This window comes from Silurus aristotelis (assembly GCF_946808225.1).
Source record: "Silurus aristotelis genome assembly, chromosome: 2".
NCBI classification, from domain to species: domain Eukaryota; kingdom Metazoa; phylum Chordata; class Actinopteri; order Siluriformes; family Siluridae; genus Silurus; species Silurus aristotelis.
This window is the reverse complement of record NC_139575.1, coordinates 11,156,967-11,180,468: the sequence shown is the minus strand read 5'-3', so window position 1 is coordinate 11,180,468 and position 23,502 is coordinate 11,156,967. Positions and strand designations below refer to the sequence as shown.

Below are 23,502 nucleotides of genomic sequence, written 5' to 3'. Positions count from 1 at the left end.
AACTCCACTGCCATCTCACCTAAACATCTCCATGCTTCTATTGATATGTTATCTGGTCCAACTGACTTTCCACTCTTCATCCTCTTAATTGCTGCTCTCACTTTCCCCTTACTAATCCTATCCACTTCCTGCTTCACCAACTACACACCATCCAACCTACTCTCTCTCTCTCTCTCTCTCTCTCTCTCTCTCTCTCTCTCTCTCTCTCTCTCTCATTTTCCTCATTCATCAGCTGCTCAAAATACTCCCTCCGTCTTCTCAACACACTCTCCCTATTAATCAATACATTTCCATCTCCATCCTTAATTGCTCTAACTTGCAGCACATCTTTCCCAACTCTAATCCCTCTGCCTGGCCAATCGGTACAAATCCTTTTCTCCTTCCTTAGTGTCCAACTTCTCATACAGCTGCTCATATGCCTTTTCCTTGGCTTTCACCACATCCCTCTTTACCTGCTTCCACATCAACTTGTACTCCTGCCTACTTTTCTCATCACTCTGTCGATCCCACTTCTGTTTTGCCAACCTCTTTCTCCTTATGCTCTCCTGCACTTCCTCATTCCACCACCACGTCTCTTTATCTTCCTTTTTATTTCCAGATTTCACACCAAGTACCTTTCTAGCTGTCTCCCTTATCACTTCTGCAGTAGTTCCCCAATCATCCAGCACCTCCTCACCACCACCGAGCACCTGTCTGACCTCTTCCCTGAATCTCACACTAAAGTCTTCCTCCATCAGATTCAACCATCTTATTCTTCTTTCAGTCTTCACTCTCCTCCTCATCTAGCTACACTGTCCCCTCCCCACACTTTACAGTCTTTAATCTCTTTAAAGTTGCATGTTGTGCATAGAATATAGTCCGCCTGTGTGCACCTTTCAGGGGCTTTAGCCATGTTGTTAGCAAATCATTGCCCACCTACTTAATGAGCAGCACTAACATCTTGATGCTGGATCAGTAGATTTTTTAAATTTGGATCCAAATTTTGGATTATATGGCATTATATCTGTACTATTCACCTCTTTAGCTTTATAAAGAGATATGTATTTGGCCCCATTCTTCCTTTCTCTATTAGATCATGCCAAAGCTATATCATGGCATCACTACTAGCCAGAGACTGTCAGATATGGACTGAGAGTATAATGAGTAGCTCTGTTATCTAAGTGGTTAGCAATTACAATAAATTTACACATTTATAGTAAAGTCATGAAACATTTATATGAAAATAGAGTGTTAGTAGTTCATTTTTAAGGCCTTGAAAGAGCACAGAGCTTTGCTGAATGTCTGTTGTTATCTAATACAGATAATCCCGGAGTTACAATGGTTCGATTGCAATACAACAAAATTGTAAAAATATTGAAAATTTGGCACAACAGGCTTAGGCATCCATGTACGATGTACGATACGTTGGACGCACAGCCGGGATGAGCATATCTCCCCCCTGTGAGATGCCCCACTCTCGCTAGTGCTTGACAGAGTAAAGTTGTTTTAGTGTGTATTTTTATCTGTTTCAAATGGTGTCAAACAGCAATTTAAGTCTAGTAAAACTTTCTTTTCGGCTTCTCCCGTTAGGGGTCGCCACAGTGGATCCTCCGCACGTTTGATTTGGCACATGTTTTACGCTGGATGCCCTTCCTAACGCAACCCTCCCCAATTTATCCGGGCTTGGGACCGGCACTAAGAGTGGCTGGGGATGGTTCCCTGACCGGGAATCGAACCCGGGTCGCAGCGGTGGGAGCGCTGCATCTTAACCACTAGACCACCAGGGGAGCAATTTAAGTCTAGTGCTGGTAGTAAAAAAAGAAGAGGAAAACCATCAGTTTAGAGCAGAAAATTATAAATCAGCATTAAGCCGAAAAGGTTGTCATAGTCATAGCACCATCTTCAACTGACGTTTTTTTTAATTTACAATGGAGTCATCATGGCATATTTCCATCGTAAGTGGGGGACTTAACACCATTTGTATATAATGTAGTGAAATATCAAAAAGATAGTCCAGTAGAGTTAAAATAGCAGCTGCCAATTTTAGGTACAACAATTGTATAATATCAGGACCTGGTGGTTTGTTAAATGTTTTTTAGTGATCTGTTGAAAGTAAACTCTTTGTAAACTCTGTTTTATGTATGCAGAAAGGCTCAGCCAGAAAGTGAAAAAAAAGTATAATCATTTAATTATCATAATTTAATACAATTATAATAAATTACTACTAATTATAATAATAATATATTCCATTAACTAAATCACATTAAAGTAGTTTTGACAATTAATGAATATAGATTCCCCTGGCATTCAACAGTCTAAGCAAAATTAAGATTGAAAAACCTGGAGTTGGCCAAACTCTTTTTGATGAATTTCCTATAGCCATTAACAATGAGTGTTTGAATATAGACAGATCCACAATAAATTACATTAAGGGCTTCAGTTTTAACAGATCTAGAAAACAAACATGCGGATGATCGCCTGTGGCGCCCCCTGATAGGAGAAGCCAAAAGAAAGTTTTTTTTTTTAATAACTAAATACAGTGGAACCCGGTTATCTCGCCCTCGGTTACCTCAACAACTCTATTAAGTCGACGTTTTTGAAGTGGAACCGCCAAATTCTCGCTTTGTCTACGCATTTTTTATCGGTTATGTCGATTTTTTTATGTCGCCGAACCCTGATATCTCGAGCGCAAGGGGGGAAAAATTTGCCATTTAACGTCAGTTATCTCGATCTGCACTGCGCAGCCGCAGAAGAACTCGCGAAAGTTGGGGAAAAATCAAGTCTTACAGCTGCTACAGGTGTTGTATTGTATACTGGTGAATCTCTGCTGTTAGTTAGTGCACATTTGCTTTTTGTTGTTAAATGTTACGCGATTAACGGGAGGCGAAAGCCGCGCTGGGTAGGAGGAACAACGGCAGGATCGGGGGGGGAATCCGCGATGCGCTTTGGGAAGAAAAGAGCAGCCGTTGAGAGAGTGCCGGTGGGAAGACACGTACCGGGATACGCATGCGCGATAACAACGACCGCCGTGAACCAACATATACCAACAATAACGGACGGTGAGAGTGTGGAAGTTTAAATAGGAGCTGGTAATGATGATAAACGAGCACCAGATGTGCGCGATTAAAGCCGGGAGCTTCAGAGAAAGCGGCCGAGAAAGCACCTGCCGAAGGGGGCGTGGCAGGTGGATTCCTGACAGTTAACGAACATGTACTGTATGTATTTTTATAGCATACCTTCATCAAACAAATCGCGGCAACGCTGTTGTGTAAAATAAACCTCCAAAAACACGTGCATGCACATTCTCATTTATTAACGCACATCATGTACATAAAGAAATTTCAAGCACGTTAATATATTGCCGCCATATTGATTTTCGTTTATCTCGATCATCGGTTATCTTGATGCTTTTTGGCGTCCCCCTAGGACATCGACATAACCGGGTTCCACTGTAGTATAATAATCTATTGTGTAATATACGTTACATTTATATTTTATTATTGACCGATAGATGGCGCTAGAGACACACTTCTAGAACAATGTTAAGGGTGGGGTCGGCAATACCATGTGTGACCTCTAGGGGCGCATAGATTACACAGTTACACAAATTTTGTCTTGAAAATGGACCCTATGGGGTCTTCAGAGAAAATCTCACTGGGCGTGTCTAGACAATGTTTGGGAGGTGCTTGTATGGCTTTGCTGGTGGGGACCTCAATTTAGGTCCCCACGGTGACATGGGTCCCCATGAGTCAGTGTGCATTCAGGTTGAAGTCCCCACTGGGATAGGAGAACAAGAACACACACACACACACACACACACACACACACACACACACACACACACACACATTATAACATAATTTCAAATCATTTCCAAAAACAATAAGGAAATTATAATTTAATACTACACATAAAAATTGCATATTTATTGACAAAGAAAAAAAAACCACCAAACATCTTTTCAGCTACATAGGTGTGAAATTAGATTCTGTTTCTCACTTTAAAAAGACAAAAAAAGGCATAATGGCTACAATTTTTATTATTATTATTGGAGAACAAATCACAGTTTAAGAGACAATTTTTCTACATTTTTATCTGCACGTGAGTTCTTCTTACTCAAACACACTAAAATCTCACTTGTTGCCGCCATCTTGTGTGAAATCACTGAAATCGCATTTTCAAACTGCATTTCTTCAAGAACCCCCTAATATTAAAAAATTCTTGAATAATTTACCTCTCAATCAATACAGGTCCACTAGGTAACGGTTCCACTGATGGTTTTGTATTTATTCACTCTGGATAAGTCAGTACATATCTAAATATAAACTCTACAACCGCGTTTCTGAACAGCTGCTTAGTGAGAGTACACAAGGGTTCCTGTCACATATACACTTCAGTTTACTGAAATTCCTTCTTCTTAAATCCAAGCTTGTTAATACTGGGCCAAAGTGCAGGGTCAGCTATGAACAGCACCCCTAAAGCAGAGAGGGTTAAAGGCCTTACTCAAGGGCCCAGCAGTTGCAGCTTGGTGGAACAAGCGCTTGAAACTTCAACCTTGCAATCAGTAACTCAGAGCCTTAACCAATGGGGGCAACGACTTGCCCCAAATAATACTTATAGACTTGTGGGTCTTTTCCTGATAGATTACAGCATGAATTTTTTCCAAAACAATGCCAGTTATTGACAGTTTCCAGCAGTAGTGGTTCATTGTTTAAGGCTTTGGGCACCAATCTAATACAGCCATGAGTCTTTTTAGAAAAGATGCAACACGTTTTTCACACCTGCATTTGGGGATCCTCTGCCATTCCTCCTTGCAGATCCTCTCCAGTTCTGTCAGGTTGGATGGTAAACATTGGTGGACAGCCATTTTTAGGTCTCTCTAGAGATGCTCAATTGGGTTTAAGTCAGGGCTCTGGCTGAGCCATTCAAGAACAGTCACCGTTATTTTAGCTGTGTGCTTAGGGTCATTGATTTGGTGCAGAGCACTCTGGAGGTTTTCTTTCAGGATATTCCTGTACTTGGCCGCATTCATCTTTCCCTCGAATGCAATCAGTCGTCCGGTCCCTGCAGCTGAAAAACACCCACACAGCATGATGCTGCCACCACCATGCTTCACTGTTGGGACTGTATTGGACAGGTGATTAGCAGTGCCTGGTTTTCTCCACACATACCGCTTAGAATTAAGGCCAAAAAGTTCTATCTTGGTCTCATCAGACCAGAGAATCTTATTTCTCACCATCTTGGAGTCCTTCAGGTGTTTTTTCAGCAAACTCCATGCGGGGCTTTCATGTGTCTTGCACTGAGGAAGGCTTCCGTTGGGCCACTCTGCCATAAAGCCCCGACTGGTGGAGGACTGCAGTGATGGTTGACTTTCTACAACTTTCTCCCATCTCCTGACTGCATCTCTGGAGCTCAGCCACAGTGATCTTTGGGTTCTTCTTTACCTCTCTCACCACGGCCAGCTCTAGGAATGGTTCTGGTCGTCCCAAACATCTTCCATTTAAGGATTATGGAGGCCACTGTGCTCTTAGGAACCTTAAGTGCAGCAGAATATTTTTTGTAACCTTGGCCAGATCTGTGCCTTGCCACAATTCTGTCTCTGAGCTCTTCAGGCAGTTCCTTTGACCTCATGATTTGCATTTGCTCTGACATGCACTGTGATCTGTAAGGACTTATATAGACAGGTGTGTGGCTTTCCTAATCAAGTCTAATCAGTATAATCAAACATTTCTGGACTCAAATGAAGGTGTAGAACCATCTCAAGGATGATCAGAAGAAATGGAAAGCACCTGAGTTAAATATGAGTGTCACAGCAAAGGGTCTGAATACTTAGGACCATGTGATATTTCAGTTTTTCTTTTTTAATAAATCTGCAACAATGTCAACAATTCTGTGTTTTTCTGTCAATATGGGGTGCTATGTGTACAAAAATGAGGAAAAGAAATAAACTTTTGATGCATTAAATGAACTAAATGATTTTAGCAAATGGCTGCAATATAACAAAGACTGAAGAATTTAAGAGGGTCTGAATACTTTCCGTACCCACTGTAAATACAATATTATTCATTTGCATATTAGTCATTATTCATATTATTCTTATATTGCCTAAAAAACACAACAAAGAAAAATCGGTTTTTAGTCTGGTGCTCATCTAAGCAGCTTAACTTTCTTTCTGGATTTTTCCTGAATCAATGAACCTGTTCTGTTTTTATCTTTTCAACCCCAGCATTTCAAAATCAGGTCTCAATTGTTGATATGAAATAAAAAAGAAAAGACAATTTTACAGATCGTGTACTCTCTTGCCCATTTATTTGTGCAGCTAACTTTCTTTCTCTTTTTTTTTTTTACGGGTAAAACCAAAGGAGGGAACACGAAAAAAGTAAAGTTCACATTTCAGTAAAGGTGAAACAGCAGACAGGCAAACACACAGCTGTATCCAAACCACCTTCTCACATAGTACAGTATTATTGGTAACACCACACATTCACTACTGTATAAAGATTAGCTTCAAAACACCAGGACAGCCTTGAGGTGGCATCATTCAGTCCACAGCAGGTGCAGGAAGAGGAATGTATGATTCCAGATGCAGGGATCCAGTTATCGGTGTTTGATATTTTAAGAACGCATTCAGGGAGGTCCTTTTGCAGAGACGGAGAGGCGGTCGACTGAAAGATTTAAAAGTGTCCTAAATGTCAACAGCAAGATCCAGTTTTTCTCACAGAGCCCTAAAAATGATGAGCAATAGGTATGTGGGTATGCACGTGTCTAACGTTTATCATAGATACGAGTGCCAGTTCAGTGCAAATATACCAATTGAAAAAGGGCAGATCAGGTTTGTGGCTGTCCAATATTTAAAAGTCATTACATCTGGACTGTGTAATGATTTACTGAAGCAATCCGACTATTGTAAAGTTCGACCTGAACCAATGAGGTCTTCTTTACATGATATGAGAAATCAAACTGAAAGATCTCTATGGCAAAAGAAGCAATGCAGATTCTGTCCTTCACATTCCTCAACACAGCAATTATAGAATTATAGACATCAATGCACACTTACACACACACACACACACACACACACACACACACACACACACACACACACACACCTTAATTCAGTCAGAACATTTTGTCAAGCCGAAGTGTCTCGACAGAGGTTCATTACTATCACAATATGAATTAGAAGAGATCATTCAATAAGATATGCTGGAACTCTAGTCACATTATTTCATCTTAAAACATTGGAATAACAGATTTGAATAAAGCCAAAACAACAAATGGTGTCATTAATTAATATTTGACTTTTTATATACCTTCGTTCATTATTTCTCAATAATAATGCAAATTAAAACAGATGAAAATTATTCAATGAATTTTGAAAGGGCACCAAAATTCAGTGTCAATTTTACTTTTCTAATGTTAAAGTGATTTTTCAGTCAAGCACCCTAACGTCTGTACTACCCCATTTCTATTTAACGTTAATAAATGTAGTTTATCCAGTGTTAAAGTTTTACTAGTCGCCTGTCACGATGAATCGAGCGCACGCCGCGATACGATACGTTTATTCCGTTATTTCAGTAGGAATAGTTTTAGTAGCTAATTCTTGGTTTCGACTCTATGCTGTAAATAAAACGTTTTTTTTTTGTGTCTCAAGACTACTTCTGTAAACAATACAACATAAAATGCAGTGCAGCACATTTCATACACACCAGTAGGTGCACCAGTAGTCAGTGGAAAAAAAAAAATTCAACTCCTAGACCTTTACATAGTTAAACATGTCGGTATATCTAGCTGCATGTACAAAACTCGTCTAGTCTCTTTTGATTTCTGTGCTTTTCATCCCCGCGCTTCGGTTTCAAAACCCTACTATCAGTCCACAAAGTGTGGACGTGTGAAACGGTAGTATTTTTTCCTGTATGCTGTCAGTGTTTTCCTTATGTTCCAACTTTTGACCTCTGTTCTCATCTCTCAAGTATCGATAAGGCCACGCTTTATTGTCATCTCAGACCTGCACATGGTCTACACCATTATATGCAACTTCGATTTGTTTAATGTGTGGCAAGTCGGTTGGGTGCTGCACTAGCCAACTACCCAAAGAAAATAATGTAAAATACTGTATTCAATGGGAGAAACGGTATGAATTCTAGCTCTTAGACCATTTAGGTACGTCGTTACAGACACACAGAGCCACACTATGCAGACGAACGCTGTAGTGTGTGCAGTGTACGGAGCAGGATGTAGGAGAAAGAGGAGAACATCGAAGGGGGGTTCTGATGAACGTGCCCGTCGTCTCGTGCCTTTCTGATCGGGAGTGGCTCAGTGCAGCGAGTCTCAGTAAAGAGCTTTTTGTCCTTGGCTTTCAAACTCTGACCACGCATCGTTTAGTTCCATGAAAATCATCTTGGCGTATTGTTCATAGGGCTGTCCAGTTGCCTGGAGAGAAAACAAAAAATTATTCACCATTTATACATTTGAAATTACACAATTTGAACACAAATCCTTGCAGCCTGGAGAGTCTAGAGAAAAGCCTTTCAAGAAGAATGCAAAACAGCAAAAAGGGAAGAAATCTAAAATCGTGCACTTATACAGCACATATAAATTGTCATGTTTCTTCATACTTCTGCCAGTATTTAATATACAGCTAGTCCCCGAATACTGCCAGTCCGATTCCCGCACCGTCACTTGAAAATATCATGGCCGAGCCTGCTCAGGAGTCTTAAACAAAGGTGATCGGTATGGGGCACAGGGTTTCCGCAAGTTTCACCAAGACAAATGTACGACATTTTAAGACCATTTCTCTACCATTTAGAACGAAATTAAAGACCTATATCATGACCTTTAAAACACACAAATACGTTGTTAGCAACTGACCTAAGCCAAGCCCTAAATTCTTAGTTAAACATGCACATGCATACCATAGCTTAAAAAAAAGAGTTTATTAGCATTTCACAAGGCGTGAGATTCGTACATCCTGACAGTGTCCCAACGTATCTTACCGCACATACGCTGCTACGTTTGCCTGCTGTGCAAACATTCAAATATTTTACAATCTTGTCGTATCGCTATCGGCATCGCAAGATCTGAAAATCGTACATTGCACCATGGTAACTTGGGGACCACCTGTATTAACTTTTTGTCATTGTTTCTGGCCTAGGAAGGCTTTAAGAACAAACACGCTTCTGTCACCTTGTCGGGGTGGACGACCAGCACAGCCCTGCGGTAGACCTTCTTCACCTGTTCAGGAGTAACCAGGTCAGCCATGTTAATGGGTTTCCAGCGACTCTCTCCCTCCCACAGCACCGTGTGCATGGTGGAGAGCAGAGCGCGAATGTTACGCTCCTTCCCCTCGATCCAGTCCAGGATCTACAGCAAACACACAGCACAGGAGCTCTTTAATGGCTAAATCTGCTTTGATTAAACACCTGGGCTTATGTGCCAAAGCCTTCAGTAATTAGAACTAATCCATGATTAAAATGGAATCGTTAACAGGAAACAATAATCTAAAGAGACATGTAGGTTAAATATTGGTTTGAGGATTACAGGATTACAGGAATTTGTAATGGTATAACTTCAGGCACAATTGATTATTTGGTTGTATGTAAGCAAACTATTCCCTGTTGTCATCAACAAAAAAAAAAAGCTTACCTTGATTTTTTCTGGGTCCATCTCCTTTGCCATCTCCTCTTTCCTCATCTCTGCTATAGTCTTTCTGCCCTTCTTTTCCTTACTGCCTATAAAGCCTTGGCCAGAAAGCAAGTCATCAAAATCAGCATGAGCAACCCTCGGTTTGGTACCTGAGAAAAATTTAAAAAATAAGTTGCGTAAGACTATAGACTCGACCTGACATTATGAACGTTCCCCGGATTATTATTCTTCTAAACGTGTTTCAGGGCATTTTAATTGAAGTTGAAAAAAATAATCTTCAGAAGATAAATTGTAACTGCTAAAGTTCATACAAACACATTAAAACACACCCAGAATTGACAGTTTCCTACTACAGATGCTTTTCGAATCTAAAATTAAAGTACACTTTTAAAACTTTATTACATCCATGTTCAATTTCTTACGAAATATAAGAAAAACACAATAATAATCCGTGATCTACACGCATACACAGTAGGAGGATTAGGAGGATTTCAGTCATCTGAAGGAACTGTGTTGTCATTTTTGTCTATATTGCCAAAAGCAAATTGTGTTCGATGCATAAGCATAAGGGTGTGCTTTCATAGAAAAATAGTCAATATCCACTACAACAGCTCATAAATTTTTTCTATAACAGCACTATAACGGTTTATTCCTTGTAGACTGAAGCAATTTTTATTTGTTTTTTTATTGAAAAACTTGTAGAACATACACAATTAGCATAGATATAAACAGCCTCTCTTTATACCCACATTTTTAGGTCCTCTGTCTGGGAAATTACAAACATTATGACATGCATGACTACTTCCACAAATGATAACTGAATATTATTTTATAGAAAGCTTCTAGTTTACTCTTTGTTAAATTACAGCGTATTTTCTGTCTTTCAATTATGTGGATTGTCTGCCATACATAGACAGTGAAAGTCGTAGTTAAATAACTACATTAGAGAAACAATAGTGTACTCCAAACAGTGCGTTTGAAATGGGACATGAAACACGAGCACATATTGAATCACTGACCGATGCTAGGCTGTGCTTTCCCGGCTGGCGCTGTTCCACCTATGCCGGAGAAGCTGACATTGTAGTTGGGCCTATTCTGAGGAGAGCCGTGTGTCATAGAAGGTCCGGGGGCTTTGGCTTGGGCCTGTGGCTGCCACTGGCCCGGACCTCCAGCCTGCCATAAGGGAAATGCCGTGCCGGACTGCCAGCCTGCTGTGGTGTGTTGGGGGGAGGCATTGGGTCTCTGTGGGGAACTAATAGGAGGAAATCCTCCTCCTGTTCCAGTTGGAGTGGTGGGCTTACTGGAGAATCCTGATCCTCCTGTTGGAAGAGGGATACAGGAAAAAACATAAAAAAAAAATGTTGTGTTGTCAAATTGTTAATGGCAACGAATGTATCTTGAGAGCATTACTGAGTATTAAGAAGCTTATTGTTTTCTTACAGGGTCATTTATACTGGTAGAGAATAAACATTTCGCTCTGTACATATTGTTGTCACATACTTAACTTTTAAAAAATGACGTCTTATAATCATTCAATTTTACCTCCCAAACTGGCTCCCAGGTTGCCGAGGTCAGCAAAAGGATCCAGGGTGTTCGGTTTGGCCTGGTGTGTGGGAGTGTTGTGTAGAGAGCTAGTGGGACTCGTACCCGCTGATTTACTGCCTACAGCAAAACTACCACCTGCTAACACAAGGAGTTGTCAAATAAACATTATAAACATCATAAAACCTTTGTTTACGTTGTATTACATTCACACAAGCACCAAATAATGCTAAGTTTTTATAACACATCTGCACATTTAATATGCATGAAAAAAAAAAATACAATCTTTGCTTTCAGTGAATTCAGAAATTTCCGTGTGGAAACCCGTCTAATGTTCTTTTGAACTCCAAATAATCCAATCATATAAGTAGTTTTGCTAATGCAATTCCTCCAGCAGTAGACTAGTAGCTGTCCAATTCAGCTAACACAGCTAGCTACAGTAATGTTAGGCTAAGAATGCATCTAATTAATTAAAGAGCTAGGAATTTAGCTACCTCTAATTAAATTATCATGTGATCATAAACCATTATTCAAGTGATTAGCATGCTAGTTTGTTAAAGGCATCTCATCTCTAGGTGTAATTCATAAGGTCTCCAGTAGATGTCCTGCTCTGGTGTATGTGGTGTGGAATTTTACTTGCCAGGGGGAGCTGGTCTGTCCCAATCCCATCCTCCTCCCATATCGCTCTGTTGCGAGATGTTTACGGTGGGTGTAGTGGGGGGCACGGGTGAGCTGCAGCCTGGCAAGGATTAACACAAGTTAGAGCTCCGGGCTTTTAATAAAGTAATGATCATTGACTCTGAGATGAGGTTAATGTGATTGCTGTTAAGTAAATTGGTAATGCACACCCTGGGAGATGCTTTACAAAATTTTATTTTATGTGTTTATTCGAGGCATCGGTGTGGAGATGGTGGAGGATTACAAATACCTGGGGGGTTTACATAGACAATAAACTAGACTGAGCCGCCTCTCCTTTTTTAAAGGGGCTGAGGTTCTTCAACATCTGCAGGACGATGCTGATGATGTTTTATGAGACTGTTGCGGCCAGTGCTCTCTCAGGGAAGCAGGCTGAGAATGGCAGACACTAACAGACTCAACAACCTGATCCGTAAGGCCAGTGATGTTGTTGGGGAGGAACTGGACTCTCTGACTATAGTGTCTGATAGGAGGATCCTGTCCAAAGTGCATTCCATCTTTGAAAACTCGTCCCACACACTACATAAAACACTGGTCAGTCTGAGGAGTATGTTCAGTGACATAGTCATAGAACCACGATGCACCACAGAGCACCACAGGGGATTATATCTGCCTGTGGCCATCAAACTATAGAACTGAGTGTTAAACACAATATAGATAATTTAGATATATAACAGTAGTTATATTTATAGATTTTCATGCAACACTTACGTATATATTGTTAATATCTTGGGCAATTATGTGCAATAATCTCAATGCATAATAATAATTAGTTACTTGTGCAATAACTTTTATAGCTATTATTGTAGTCTGAACTTTTCATGCTGCTACCCATTTCACTTCACTTAATATATAACTTAATATGTATCTTCATTTATTAAATTTTTCCTTATTTTAATCTTTTACTGTGAGCAACTGCAACGAATCACTATGTGATCGATAACGTTTTCTGATGGTGATTTATCATGTCAAACTAATAATGAGAGACCTTTTAACCCGTCTCAAGCACATATATACTGTATATAGTAATCTTCAACAGATCACATAATGCCTGAGACATGATCATCTCCTCAATCAGGACAAAATCTACTCAGTAAAATGCATCCACAAGACTGCCCTAAAATCACTGAGCATGTAATGGAAGCAAGACACACGCATGGGCATATATTCGCATGCCCAAGCTGATGTTCTGCATAGTATGAGATGAAAAGCATGCAGCATGCAGTAAGGGCTCTGGTTGCCCTACATTACCTGGTCCCAGGAAGGCCCCTATAAAGTCTTGAGGCTTTGTGGCAGATGGCGCCGACCCGAACGGGTCAAAACCTCCAGAAAGGAATTAAAGAAAGGAAATTTAGTCACAAACACCATTTTGGCTTGATGTTAGTGTTCAAAGTGACCTGATCTTCCAAACATGGTCACCCTGCTAAATACATTTTGGGATTTCAGTGTTTGGTTCATTAGTAATGAAGCTACAAGAATAATGATACGTGATAGATATGAAACTCACTACAAATCTACATATTGACCAAATAATCATAGACATGCAACATTTGGTTGTCATTTTGGTATTTTCTTTGTGAGCTTTGTGCTCATTTTATATTTAATAAACTAAATAGCTGCTAAAAAAGAGATCCGGTGTCTGTGTGACAGCATTAAATTGGGACTGGGGTAATTACATTAACTTTGTAATGCTAGTGCAAAAGTAATTAATCAAAGTCCCGGCTACAAACACGTCTGTTGAGTCATTATATTTTAGGGGTGTAATGGTATCGGTATTCGTACCGAAATCTTTCGGTACAGGGATTTCAGTTCGGTACACACTTGTACCAAATGCAATCCTTTTAACGTGCGATACATAGTTTCTAGTTATCCGAGTTTGCTCGGGAACGTATTAAGTGGCGGACCGCAAGTTTTTCGAGTTAGCACAGTGACACTGTGGCTGCTCACTCTGTGCCGGAAATAAGTATTGTTTTGCGCATGCATGCAAACTCTAAAGAATCAACAGTGTTAGCCGCTAACCAGGAAGTGGCTAGCGATATGGATTCAAGATTTTTTATTTGTCACAAACCTGGTTACATGCAGGATACAACTTGAAGTGAAATAAAAAGAATCTTAAATCCATTGTGCCAGTGTTAGCCGCTAGCCACTTTCTGGTTAGCGGCTAACGCTAGCACTATCAATTCTTTAGCTTGGTATGTCCAGCTTCAGGCAGAGTGGAGTGGGTGGTGAAGAGTGGCAGGAGTGATTTGTGATAGAAGAGAATCTGCGAGAGTGAAAGGAAAAGTTTATAGGACTGTGGTGAGACCTGCGATGTTGTTTGGTTTAGAGACAGTGGCATTGAGTAAAAGACAGGAGGTGGAGCTGGAGGTAGCAGAGCTGAAGATGTTGAGGTTTTCGTTGGGAGTGACGACGATAGACAGGATTAGAAACGAGTTTATAAGAGGGACAGCGCATGTAGGACGTTTTGGGGACAAAGTAAGAGAAGCCAGATTAAGATGGTTTGGACATATGCAGAGGAGGGACATGGGGTATATCGGTAGGAGAATGCTGAGGATGGAGCCACCAGGAAAGAGGAAAAGAGGAAGACTAAGGAGGAGGTTTATGGATGTGGTGAGGGAAGACATGCAGGTAGTTGGGTTGAAAAAGGCAGATGTAGAGGACAGGAGGTATGGAGACGGATGATCCACTGTGGCGACCCCTAATAGGAGAAGCCGAAAGAAGAAGTTATGTCCAGCTTCAAGAATTTCTTTTAAATGGAAAAAACCCCTGACAATTCCACATATCGAGGGAGTGAATGCATGAAGGATGGAATAAAGGCATTTGTTAAAGTATTCTAAAACAAGTAGAACAGTTGAATCGATCATATCTTAAATGGAAATTTAATTGATTATTTAATTTAATCAGTGTAATAAAAAAAAGTATGTTCACAAATGTAAATTATAATAAACTGCGTTAATTAAATTGAACCGAACTGTGACTTGAAAACCGAGGTACGTACCGAACCGTGAAGTTTGTGTACCGTTACACCCCTAGTATATATAGATATGAATTATTTCCAAATTATATATTAATTAAAGGACTTCCTAAAACTAAATGAAACAACATGATCTACTTTCCAGTTGCCTTTTACTTACTATAATGATCAATGTTTAGTAAAATGCCACCCTGAGATTGTGCTTACTGTCTGCAGGTCTAGGCGAGGGGCAAGGTGAGCTCGAGGATGTCGTCCTTTTTGGAGTAGATTGGGCAGATGTGGGGCCACTGGATAGCTGAGAGCCTCCAAACAGATCTCCCAGCAGGTCGGTGGTAGTTGTGGTAGGAGGCTGTGGGGATGTTGGAGGAGGAGGAATGTCACCTCCATCCAGTCCCAGGAGGTCAACATCCACAGCGGGTGGAGGGGGAGCAGCAGACTGAGGCTCGACTTTACTGGCCCCTTTGGCTTTCTCGCCGCTGCCGCCGCTCTGTTGACTGGACAGCGAGAGCATATCATCATCCGAGGGCTCGCTCTCCTCATTCGGGCCTACACGCCCACCCGGGGCCCCTTGGACCTGAGCTGGATCTGAACAACATAACAAAAAAATCTAATTGGGAAATTGCTAGGAGGCTCCAGAATTACAGACTTAGTACAATGCCAAACACACACTATGGTACAGTCAAATTTTAATGACTATACAGTATACAGCTGTGTAGTCCCAGTTTTATTTCTGTATGTCACCTGTAACAGCGAGCGCATCCTTGTGTTCCTGGTGGCAGGAAAACAGCACGTTTGGGCTCAGGTCTTTAGTTGGAAACTGTTCCCAGGGTGGCGTGAGATCTTTCTGCTTCTCCATGTTCTCCACCTCGATTTCCAGTAGCACTTGAAACAGCTGAGGATACTTGTCTGGAGAATCGCACGCATCTAGCTCTGACCTGAACACACACACACACGCTTTTTAGAATGGGCATAAATAGAGTGTGAAGTAGTGAAGCATTCGTGAGTGCACGAGTGGTGGCTTAGAGGTTCTCAGCATATTCAATTTAAGCCACTTGAGATAAAAGTGTCTGCAAAGTGAATATATACTAATTAAGAAAAGGACATGGTGCCAGACAGGCCAAACATAATCCCAGTTTGAGAAGATTTACACCTTGTGTCTTGGATTAAATTAGACAGAGAAGTGTTAAAGCTTACTTCATAAACTTTAAGACTGTTGTGCCGGGGGCAATGAAGCCTGTATGAAACTGAATCTGGAATATCTGTGTGTTGGTCACCTGCAACGAATCAAGCATTTCATCAGACATATTGTAAAAACCAGAGCATTTGTATCATCAAATTACTTAATAAAGTTAATAGTGCAAAGCAGCTCATCTCTTTTCAATTTAGTTTTTTTTTAACAATGGGCACTGTCTCAAAACAGATTTACAGAGACAAAGCAGTAAAAACAAAGGAGCATAAAAAAGTGTATAAATTTAGTGACCATAGACCATTTCAAGGATGCAAACAATACAGGCGATGATACTGCGCATGTCTGGTGCTTAAACATTCCGGAAGCGTGATTTTAAAACACTGAACTCTCAAACAAAATTACTACATTTTAAGTCTAGATAAAACAGTTAAGATATTTATAAAAGCGAAAAAATAAATTAACATGGAATAACCGGACACCTTAAATCAGACCATTGAGGTGACAACTTTTCACTCAGAACGTTAATCGTTTACAAACGTACCATATCCAGGCATGTATTTTTATCTGTTTGAGACCGAGCGGGTGTACGTGAGAGAAGCGTGTAACGAAGTCGGTATTATTTGATCGTATATTGTGGATGATGTTTAGCTTATGCTTGGTGAGACCTGGTGCAAGTCAAACGCTGGCCTCTGTTTGGTTCGTTGCTATGGTAACCGTGGGGGTTGTGAGTTGCGCGGTGCACGTGCGTGGCCGGGTCTGTATGTCTATTATAATAAATCACATCGCTAACTGAACTCTATTCAATTGTAGGGACTGAAATTTGAAGTTTTAAATAATGTATTCAGCTTTGAATCACGGATTGTGTCTGGGCGGCAGTTTTGTGTGTGTGTGTGTGTGTGTGTGAGTGTGTGTGTGTGTGTGTGTGTGTGTGTGTGTGTGTGTGTGTGTGTGTGTGAGAAAGAGGGGGAGTTAAAAACAGTGAAGCTCGCGCGGTTACACAAATAATTATTACAATCAATTAATCATAATAGTTATGATGTTCCATCACAGCTTATTGCATATACAGTATAATTATTACAAGTGATCCTTGTTGGAACAGTGTGCGTGAAAAAAAAAGGAGCAAAAGATATGAGAGGTGAAGATACACATTCTGTTTATCATAATTTGTCCTTAGCTGCATTGTTATATTTCCATTATTGGAACTATAGTCAAAGTTCGTTTATTTAGACCTGTTGATGGATCTGCTTATTGAAAATGTACCATTTTATTTAGTTTCTGATCAAAAGACCGAAATAAATGACAAAAAAAAATTGGTTCATTTCGATAAACGAGATTCAAAGAACCATCACTATAATGATCCGATCTTTCCATCACTAATCGAATCGTTCATGAATGACCCACCTAACCTGGAAACGTCTAAGAACCCAAGATGTCACTTCCTTACATGTATGGATGACCGTTGAAATGGTCTATAGGTTTGTTTTTTATAATTGTACGTTTATCTCTAATGAGTGCGCCAGTGGCATCTATGGCAAGGAAAAAAAACCCTGAGATGCTACGAGGAAGAAATCTTGAGAAAAACCAGATTCAAAAAGGAACCCATCCTCATCTGGGTGGCACCGAATGCCCATCCATTACAGGTCTATCATTGTTAAGGTGTGCAATGATAAGCACTTAAACACAAAATTGTTCATGCAACGTGTGCAACCAGCGTTTTCCTCTGTTAGTCCTCACCTTGGCTTGTAGTGCATGGGAGCGCATGTGGTAGGCTGAGATCACAACGTCACCTTGGACACTCACTCCCAGCTTGAAGACTACCTTTCCCTCGTGTACCCTGTACTCCCTGGGTGGAAGAGAACACAGGGAACATTCATGTAACACTATCAAATCGAAATATTTCTCTTTTTGTAGTGCTTGAACCAAAGACGTTAAAATATTTGCAACCCAGTTTAGCACAGACACAAGGTAAAATGTTGATTTATGTTATTTCAGGCAAAGCTTAAAAGGTGTTATACATCTGACAATACAAAACATCTGATTATTAAAACTACTGACAACTTCATCAACCACCATTGAAATTCTGCAACCATTGACAAATGATTCCATTATAAATACCTCAGCTGTGTGTATAAAATGAGTAGAAACATTATAAATAGAATGTCACATAATTAAAGCAAAAAAAAAAAATGTCTAACCAACACTTAATTATATACGACTCAACAGATCTACTAACGCTAATTAAATATGCAGGATAAATGCTATGTTCAGGACACTTATCTTGAAAGAGAATTGGAAACCTGATCTATCAAAGGCACATGTATATGTATGTAAAGTATCAGCATGAGATGTAATTATGATCATTATGATTTAATGACAGTTATCACAGATCCAATGCATTTTTAATAGCATGCGTAAAGCTAAAGATGCCTCTACACTTTGCCTTGTTCTGCATGGAGCCAAAGGGATTTGTCTGACGAACCTCATCCTCTCATACTCCTGTGCTGTGGAGAAGATCTTTGTCTCGCCAATCAGAACGTCACAAAAAGGTCGACAGCCACTGCGCTGTTTGTTGAAGCAGGGTATGGGATTCACTGTGACGGTTTTGATTACCAGCGGTTTGGAGTGGGGCAATATGGGCTTCTCTGAAACCATGCTACACACGTAGCCTATGTACCTGACCAAACACACACACACAGAAGTATATCAATCTGGCAAGTGATAAATCAATAGGACCAGTAAATGGTACACAAAAAAGCAAACAACTCAACATTTCCCTGAATTGAAAAAAAAATATATCTACTATTGGAAGATAAAATTCAGTGCTTTTGTTAACAAAATAATGTATTTTTAAGTCTTACATATAGACTTAATATGATCCAATTCAGCAATTGGTTGCCGTGCTACTCATACACCTTCCAGCTAAAAAACATTAGCTAAGTGCTAGCTTGGCTTGAGCAACTTAACTAGCAAGAACATTATCCATTATAAACTGGTCAGTAACTTCCTTCGTAATGGGTAATGAGTGGCTAAATCATTTGTTTTTACACTCACTGGTATATAACTGTGCCAGTAACTACTTTTCTATTACCCTGTGCAATGCTAGCCAGACAATTTGTGGTGTTACTAGCCTCTGTGGTGCTCCCATTCATTTCAGTGCTAGCTAGCTTTTTTTTTTTTTTTTTTTGCTAATGCCTGAAAAAATTATAAGTCAAGTTATTTAATGATACGTAAGTAAAACCACCATGTGGTCATTTGTGCGAACAATTTAGTTAAACTTTTTTGGTGATTTTGCAATAAAAAGAATATCTGGCATTACAGCATGAAGATCTGGAAGGGCAAACCACCATGTTTATGATACCCACTTCTGTGAAGGGGATTTCCATCATTCATAATAAATTTTTCAAGCAGGAAATGAACAGTACCTTAGGTACTTCTGGCTATTATTATATTAATGATAATCCTTTTTTAGTTATTATTACATGGTTAATGCTCTGGGTTGGGATTTCAAGCCCCAGCTCTGCCAAGCTGCCACTGTTGGGCCCTTAAACAAGGCTTTTAATCCTCTCTGTTCCAGTAGTGTTATATCATGCCTTACCCAGTGCTCTGACCTCAATTTTCTAACAAGCTGGAATATTAAAAAAAGAAATAACACTTCACTGTGCTGTATTATATACTGAATGTAATCAAGGCTTTCACTTAATTTGAAACTTACATTTACCGCTATTGTTAAATTTTGGTCGTCTAATTCAATCAAATTCAAAATATTTTGGTTAATAATTTCTGGTTTTGAACTATTTTTACCTCCGGTGTGAGGGCCACAGGCCTTGTCCGGGTTTCTTGGCGCTGAGCAGTTGCATGGCATTAACCGGGTTAGTGAAAAGGTGGCAGAAGCAGAACATGGCACAGACCAGCACACCAGAAGGACCCCTGCCATCCTGAGATGTAAAAAGACACACTATAATGACATATCACACAAATGTTTTACAACATTGAACATATTAAAAACTGAATATTACTGGTAATGGTTGTATACAATCTTCAAAAAGTTGTGTTGTTCTTTTAAAATGATATACAGTGGAACCCGGTTATGTCGATGTCCTAGGGGGTCGCCAAAAAGCATCGAGGTAACCAATGTTCGAGATAAACGAAAATCAAAATGGCGGCAGTATATTAACGTGCTTGAAATTTCTTTATGTACATGATGTGCGTTAATAAATGAGAATGTGCATGCACGTGTTTCTGAAGGTTTTTTTTACACAACAGCGTTGCCGCGATTTGTTTGATGAAGGCATGCTATAAAAATGCATACAGTACATGTTTATCTGTCAGGAATCCACCTGCCACGCCCCCTTCGGCCCCCTTCAGCGTGGCAGGTGTTTTCTTGGCCGCTTTCTCTGAAGCCCCCGGCTTCAATCGCGCACATCTGGTGCTCATTTATCATCATCACCAGCTCCTATTTACACTTCCACACTCTCACTGTCCGTTATTGTTGGTATATGTTGGTTCACGGCGGTCGTTGTTATCGCGCATGCGTATCCCGGTACGTGTCTTCCCACCGGCACTCTCTCAACGGCTGCTCTTTTCTTCCCAAAGCGCACCGCGGATTACCGAGATAACCGATGTTAAATGGCAAATTTTTCCCCCCTTGTGCTCGAGATATCAGGGTTCGGCGACATAAAAAATTCGACATAACCGATAAAAAAGCGAGAATTTGGCGGTTCCACTTCAAAAACGTCAACTTAATAGGGTTGTCGAGGTAACCGAGGGCGAGATAACCGGGTTCCACTGTATATTTATATTTATACAAATTTTAGATTTTCTCAGCCCAAATTTCAGATATTCTCAGCCCATGACCTCCATTAATGCACATGTGCCCACTAAGAGGCACAAACCGACTAATATTATAAGGAACAAACTTAATGGCACTAAACATATACTCTTTTTATACAACTTTATAGTCCCTTTATTTCTGTAAAGCTGCTTTGAGACAATGTCCTTTGTTAGAAGTGCTATATAAACTTCCTTTTAATAAAATTACCTTTAAAATTAAGTAAAATGGACTTGTGTTACTTTCTAAATCTGCAACAGCATTGTTTTTGAGGTAAATCCAAGCCTTTGTTAAGTGTATGTCTTAGTCTTAAATATTGTTGCACAATGGCCTTCTTCACATTTATTGAATTATTCTTCACTACAGGAAGTCCTAAAATTTGCCATACATGGAGAAAATGAACACAAAAGCTTTCATAATTATTTAATGCTATATACTATTTTGGAGATAGCCATCCAGAATAGTTCTGGAAAAAATCCATTCAACCAATGAAAAATTTTCATGCCTGAATCAGAAAGCGTTTACAAGATTGTGATGGATTTATACAAATGCATGCATAAAACACAAGATGTGTTCATCATGAGTTTCTTTCATAAGTACAGTATTGCTTAGGCTTTTGGTTTGTTTGCAATGTGTTTAAAAAAAGCTCTTCCATCTGCAATGCAGTGTTCCATTCTCCTGCACATCATACTGTACCTTTTTATGGAGACAGAGTTCAATTGTTAGACACACAGTGAAAATACATGTACTGCGTTTAAACTCTCGCAAGAACCGTAAGGTCAGAATTGACAGGTTACAATTTAACTGAACTGATGTACAGTGAGGAACAGCATGATATTCTGAAATGTAGCGGAGTAAAAAGTAAAATACTGCACATAAAAATGAGTGGAAAAAACGAGGTTACGAAGAAAAAATTTACTTGTGCAATGGAGACATAAAAATTACTTTACTGTCCACCGAACAGTGGCATTAAGATTCAGTAATAAAATATGAAATATACAGTAAGATCCAAAAACAATGTAGATTTCACTGACTTCAACATGCTGCTTCGCATGACTTCTATTAATGTACTTTAGAAACAGATGTTTATGCAGATGTCAACTATGAAATCTGACTCAATAAATGTACTTTACAAACAGATGTTTATGCAGATGTCAACTATGAAATCTGACTCAATTAATGTACTTTACAAACAGATGTTTATGCAGATGTCAACTATGAAATCTGACTCAGTTAATGTACTTTACACACAGATGTTTATGCAGATGTCAACTATGGAATCTGACTCAGTTAATGTACTTTACACACAGATGTTTATGCAGATGTCAACTATGAAATCTGACTCAATTATTGTACTTTACAAACAGATGTTTATGCAGATGTCAACTATGCAATCTAACTCAATAAACACCATCATCTACAAAATCCCATCTATAATTGGAATAAATTACAAAATGCACCTCATAATGTAAAAAGTAAAAAACAAACAAAAAATTTTTTTTAATAAAATATAAGCTATCAGGAGAAAATGAATCAAAGCTGTAACTCAGAATGTTCATCAGTAAGAACTAATATGAAAAGAAAATGGTGCTTCTTCTCTTACCGAGCATGTAATCACACAGACGTTCTTGGGGTTTTGCTTGAGCCAGTTGTGCATGTTCTTACACACAGCAAACAGGTTGTGAAGACTTGGGGCTTGTCTGGATGGCCAGTTGCATTCGGACACCTGAAGAGAGAAGGAAGTGACACAGCTAAAGCAAAAGATGGTGATGTGAAGCAGAATGTTAAGCTTGACGAGACCGTAATATTGTACATGTTACATTTATCTATAAACAAATACACTATTTTATTAAGCTGATCACACCAAATGAGGCACGTGTGCCACAGGAGTGAGTGTGTAAGTAATGTTCCCATTATTAAAGCCTTTTCAGATTTCACTACATAGCAATGTTTAAAAGTCTACTGACATTCATTCATAACAAGCATCATTCTAAGATGCTGGCAGGTTATTTATAGTGTATTCATTAAGAGTGTATTTATAGTAGAGGGCGTGTGATAAAGAAAGTATGTCAGGATAACAGAAGACTGTTTATCCCAATGTATGATATGTAACACAATATTTTGGCTTGCTGACCAAGTGTCAGCTACATTTTCTGTGTTACATTAACAATGATTAATTAATTGATCACTAATTAACAGTGTAGCTTCTAGTGTTTAAATGTCGATACATGCAAGTATTCAGACATCAGATGCAATTGGATGCTGCCTTGTATGCTTTTGTTGAAAAATATACAAATAAATATATATTAATATAAATCAACAATTATAAATACATGGGGGAAAAAAAGACAGAATGTGACTTCAAGGTCATTTTGGGTTATGACACTACTAATGAATTAATAATATCATCCCTTTGAAGTTGGCAAAATGTTTGCTGCATAGAAATGACACAATCCTAAACTGAGTTTATCGTGATGAGAGATTATCCTTACACGAGAGTGCAGCGAACTAACAACAACAAAAAACCTTACATAACACTATTTAATTCATTCGAAATATTTGATCAAAAGTGGAATCTAATAGCTTGCATCCTGAGCACTTTCTATATTTCATAACCTTGATTCAGTAGCTTGTGAGTTCATCGAGTTG

General features: G+C 39.4%; 1 protein-coding gene across 7 annotated transcripts in view; it reads right to left on the bottom strand.

Annotated features, from left to right (window-relative positions):
• Positions 1-6,257: 6,257 nt before the first annotated feature.
• dnajc6 (DnaJ (Hsp40) homolog, subfamily C, member 6) overlaps positions 6,258-23,502 on the bottom strand; it is a 53,163-nt gene continuing 35,918 nt past the window's right edge. For 2 of the 7 annotated variants that reach the window (XM_083566419.1, XM_083566415.1), the window contains 14 exons: positions 22,457-22,579; positions 19,827-19,960; positions 18,505-18,699; positions 17,760-17,868; positions 16,031-16,110; positions 15,578-15,771; positions 15,044-15,421; positions 13,114-13,185; positions 11,807-11,905; positions 11,167-11,304; positions 10,644-10,943; positions 9,625-9,773; positions 9,166-9,342; positions 6,258-8,412 (listed from right to left, as the gene is read on the bottom strand). In XM_083566419.1, the coding sequence (XP_083422545.1) occupies positions 8,311-8,412; positions 9,166-9,342; positions 9,625-9,773; positions 10,644-10,943; positions 11,167-11,304; positions 11,807-11,905; positions 13,114-13,185; positions 15,044-15,421; positions 15,578-15,771; positions 16,031-16,110; positions 17,760-17,868; positions 18,505-18,699; positions 19,827-19,960; positions 22,457-22,579 (2,250 nt within the window). In that variant the 3' untranslated portion in view covers positions 6,258-8,310. Of the gene's footprint in view, positions 8,413-9,165; positions 9,343-9,624; positions 9,774-10,643; positions 10,944-11,166; positions 11,308-11,806; positions 11,906-13,113; positions 13,186-15,043; positions 15,422-15,577; positions 15,772-16,030; positions 16,111-17,759; positions 17,869-18,504; positions 18,700-19,826; positions 19,961-22,456; positions 22,580-23,502 lie in introns of all 7 variants that reach the window. The other 5 variants (XM_083566418.1, XM_083566414.1, XM_083566420.1 and 2 more) reach the window with 3 other exon arrangements.